At 40.0% G+C, this 4726-nt stretch overlaps 1 protein-coding gene across 1 annotated transcript; it reads right to left on the bottom strand.

The window, feature by feature from the left end:
- Nucleotides 1-3191: 3191 nt before the first annotated feature.
- LOC133378259 (alpha-2-macroglobulin-like protein 1) lies at nt 3192-4491 on the bottom strand. Its single transcript, XM_061613063.1, has one exon. It carries the CDS (start codon nt 4245-4247, stop codon nt 3207-3209), a length of 1041 nt encoding a protein of 346 aa, XP_061469047.1. The 5' UTR covers nt 4248-4491; the 3' UTR covers nt 3192-3206.
- Between the last annotated feature and the right edge of the window lie 235 nt (nt 4492-4726).

The raw sequence follows: 4726 nt of genomic DNA, 5'->3' as shown, positions 1-4726 counted from the left end.
GTTTAAACCACTTTATTTAAAGCAAGGTGGGCATGATCAATTAAAAACATAGAGCACACCTAGAATTTTGCTAGAATATATTTCACCTCCCACTGTTTTGTCTTGTGCAAATTGAGACACTCCTGAGGTCTACTGGAGACTATTCTGCAGAAGTCAGTGCCATTATTCCACAAATTTAGTAAATTTTGCAAAGTGTTGCTGTACTTCGCATATTCACAGAAACAGAAACAAAAGAAAATGATTTCCTATAGGAAGCGTCACTAAAATTGAAAAGTAAATCAGACATATTTAAAGTGACCATCTGAACTATATCAACCGTCTTAATAATGTTGCTTCCTCCCTGGTAAAACAAGATCAGCACAGCACATGTCTTCTTTCTATTATTTGGGCTGATTGCAGGTGTTGCCACCACTCACCATATGCTCAGAGGCACATGTTAGCAAATTCTTGCAAGCTACAAAGGAAGTGGATTGGACTGTGAAAGACCAATCCAAATTGCATTCTGACAAATTTGTAGGGCAGTCCAATATCTCAGAGAGGAGGTCAGGTTTCCTGCTCCCCTGGTGCATTCACTATAGCTGCCCAATTTCCCTGCTTTTTAAAGTTTGATAGAAATATCTGTGGGCTATAGGTACATTCTTAAACCGCAAAGTTTTTTGCCTGTTAGTGAATATTAATATCAATATTTTTTCCGAGGGAAAAAAATCCTAGTTTGGTAAAGCAGGAGCTTGTGGACAAAGTACAAACTCAAATTGATACCACCCTGTTAGGGCAATGGCATACTTTTGAACTGGTACCTGCCAACGGATTCTATCCCTGCCCTACAGGTGGGCGACCTGCAGTCCGAAGGCTGCATATGGTCCCCAACCTCATTTTATATGGTCCCTGATACCTGCTCAAGCCACCTTCTTCCATCCCACCAGAGTTTCTTCCTTCCTGTTGATTTCCTCATTGTTTTTTCCTGGCTTTTAAATGTTTCACCCCTTCTTTCAATCTAACAAGGAGAAGCAGTATTTTATTTGATAAAAATACAGTCATAATTTTAAACTCTTTAAGCCATGGTCAAAATTCCAGACTGATTAACCAGAAGACTTCTGGCACTGGCCCATTATCAGCTTCGACTGTGTCACACCAGCAACCCCCAACAAGATTACTCCTGAGGGAATGCTGCCCTGAAGAGAAAAAAGATTGCCCACCCTTGACTTACACTGTCAAGATAATTTTGCAAGTACAGTCCGTCCAATTCCCCCCTCCAATAATAATAGTTCTTTATCAATCTTTTGTTAAATGTTTTCTCCTAAAATTCATATCAATTATCTGCAGTGTTTTTGCTCATTTTAAAGGGCTACATTTTCAACTTTTTACAGTGCTAAAAAGAATATTGAATATTTTTTTAAATTGTAGCACAAAACTATGAACATGTATTCCCAAACTACAGGCACATCTCAGCCTAAAGTTATGCATTTTACAGTGCATTCCTAGACATGTCTACTGAGCAGTAAGTTCCATTGTATTCAATGACCCTTGCCACCAAGTACAAGTATAGTACTGCAGCATTAAAGTTCCACTAAGTTAAGCACATGTTTAAATCCTATTGAAAGAATAGAATATTCAATGGATTATTCCCATGGACTTTTCATGATCTGCTTCTTGCAAACAAACATCTTCATAGCCCCACTCCAAGATAAGCAAAAGAAACACCTTTCATAACATTACAGAGATAAATTCTGGTTTTGACAAGACACCAGCAAAAGAGACATTTAGCAAATACCAACATATACTAACTCTAATACCACATAAACTATTCCAAGAATGACATGATCAAAATATGCAGTGAGAAATAAAATGTGGGTTAAACATCTCCTTAGGTTCAAAATACACAAAAATATTCAATAATCATGCCGAAAAATCAGTAACTTACAATGTATTTTTATGATGTACTGAGTCAAGATGTTCTCCCGTCAGTGTAACCTGGTAAAATGATGATTTGTTCATAAAATCAGTCTCTATTCAATTTGTTATTACGAGCATAAGATCATTATTAGTTCCAGAACTTTCCAAGAACTTTGAGCTGTATATGAGTCATCACCACCACCCATGTTTTTGCTTTGTTGTTTAATTAAGATATTGAAGCTCAGCATGTACTGACATGGCAGTGAATTATTTTATGTAGCATAAGCTTCTATTGCAAAAGATTGCAACATCCCAATGTATAAATCTATCACAATCCCATGAGCAACTTTCATTCTGTTAACTGTACAGAATTTACAATTCTGTGTTTAAACCCCGCCCATACAGTGTAGCCAAAATTGCTGAGTAGTTGGCATTAGTGCTTGGGATTGTGTGGGAATGTTTTGCTTTAATCTGGAATAAGATTAATTGAAGAACTTTTTATATTTTATTTATTTATTTATTTATTTAACTTGTATACCACTTTATATTTCAAAAAATCTCAAAGTGGTTTACATTTCAACAAAAATCAATATAAGTTTTACATTCAATATTATTGCTAATAATAAGAAAAACAATCTACATTTTAAGTAACATAATTGAGCAATACATCTCTAAACAATATACATAACATGAAACCAAAGTGAATCATATACAAAACAAAGAATATAACAATTATAAAGTATATCTAAAAATTCACATGAATATTACAATAAAAGCACGTATACAATATCTTAAGCCTGTTTTAATTGGAATTAACTATTGAGAGGAAACCACTACTAAAAATAGACCCATACAGCATCAGGGCCACCAGCATTGGAGAACAAAGAAAAAAATGAGTCTTTGAACTTCACAGAGGATTCGGGGGTGCTGCAACTGGCTGGTTACACTCACCAAAAGATAACTCAAATCTTGTATCTAACAAAATCTTATGAGGTGTTGTGTTTTTGGTGCCACAGACCTCATGGCCCTTCATCAAGACCTCTGCTTCCAGTGTAGCCCACACCCCAGGGCTTTCCTCATCCGACTGCCTGATGGCCTTCAGCTCAGTCCACGCCATCCCAACCATGGTGTCCCAGATCAGCCCTTTGTTCCAGACTTCCACAATCAAGCCCAAGTCCAGGCGGCTGATCTCAAAAGGAAAGTCTTGTTCCCAGCATGGCTGGTCCCCTGAAACACCAGCAGTTGTGCTCTTCACATTTTGTACCTTAAAATGCCTCATTGTTTTTGCTCACTTCCTGCCTTGGGCCAGTTACTCATAGTTTGATGATGCACAGACAGCAAGTCCCTCTGGGAGCAATAAGACTTGTTGACATTCCATCGCTCCTAGGAGGAACTGTGCTGCAGGGAGCGTCATATTCAGCATCCGCTTTGTCTTCTGGATGGTAATAATCATAGACTTTTACTGTTGCTGGCTTTAGATCCACCACTTCTGTTTCCTGGTCCACAGACAAACTAAAGCTTTGAACATTTTTATCCAGCTGATCTAGGTAGATGCTGATCTTGTCAGGCTCAAATTCCACCTTTTTAACTAGGGGCTTCTGTAGCAGCTTCTTCACAGACTTCTTCACAGGAATATATCCAGACAGCATATTCACCTCTATCAAGACCATGTTGGTTGTATTTCGTGTCCCTGTGTAGCTTACTTGGAGGAGGATATCAAAATGTTCTTTGGAAGCCTGGTTGCATTCCTTTGGTGATGTCTCTACGCTCAAAGCAAAAGCTTCAGACTGTGGAGGTGCTTCATGATATCGAAGAATAGTCTGCACGTAGACGCAGCCATTCCCCGACACCTCCACACTGTATTGACCAGGAACCTCTGGGAGAGAGGCTTGTTGCAGCACCAGCCGGTTCTTCTTGTCCACATGGAAGTCATGTTGGAAGCCCTCACTGGATTTTACCAGCACTTTTACATCTTCTGTCTCACGATAGGTCAAGGCTGCATATGCGGACAAAGCCTGCAGAGCAAGCACTGTGTTCTGTGTAGATGTAAAGCCCCCATAAGGGTTCTTTAGCTTGGTGAGAGTAGGCACAATCTTAGATGCATAGTTGATGTCATCTGTGGACACCTCTGGTGTCGAAAGGACAGCCAACAAAAAGTAGGCTGTGGTCTCCATATCTGACAAGGATACAGTTCCTTCTGTTTTGTCGGCCTGCTCATCTAAGTCTTTCAGGAGGCTTTGTCGTGTCTCTCTATCCCCAGCCATTGTGAAGACGTAAGCCAACAAGGCCTTAGGATAGGCATCGTGCACAGAACTTAAGTTCTTCTTCAGGCAAAGCAAGGCATCATCTACCATTGTACCATTCTTCTGCAGGTGGAGCTCCAGCAATGAGGCAGCAATGTAAGCTGTCAGTGAAATACCATCATCCACGCCACCCTTCACGGCATTGTTGAAGACCCTTCCCACATTTTCAAAGCAGCTACTGGGAAGTTGGTGTTGTCTCAGCCAGCCTACAGCATCCTCAATGTGCTGCTCATCAACATAGATATAGGACTTTAAACGTCCAAAAGCCTTCGCCACAGAAGCTGTCAGCCTGGGCTTCACGGGTGGCCCCCTCCTCTCCATGTAAACTTCTCTCTCTTTTTGATCTTTTTGATCATCTCGATCTGTTAAAATATGCATAATTAGCACATAATTAAGACATACCCTTCAGTCTTTTCCAGAACAAATTGCAGAACATTAAATTCTACATAACTACCCAGGGGTGTAGTTGTCCAGGGTCTGGGGGGGGGGGCTAGACTTCTTACTTTTTTGGGAGCATGTCTCCTGTGTCC

Source organism: Rhineura floridana, chromosome 2 (assembly GCF_030035675.1).
Source record: "Rhineura floridana isolate rRhiFlo1 chromosome 2, rRhiFlo1.hap2, whole genome shotgun sequence".
NCBI classification, from domain to species: domain Eukaryota; kingdom Metazoa; phylum Chordata; class Lepidosauria; order Squamata; family Rhineuridae; genus Rhineura; species Rhineura floridana.
The sequence above is the reverse complement of the archived record's forward strand: the minus strand, read 5'-3'. Positions and strand labels throughout refer to the sequence as shown.

Bases quoted from the DNA above. Each gene is read 5' to 3' on its own strand.
- LOC133378259 (XM_061613063.1), bottom strand. From the start codon at position 4,247: ATGGTAGATGATGCCTTGCTTTGCCTGAAGAAGAACTTAAGTTCTGTG.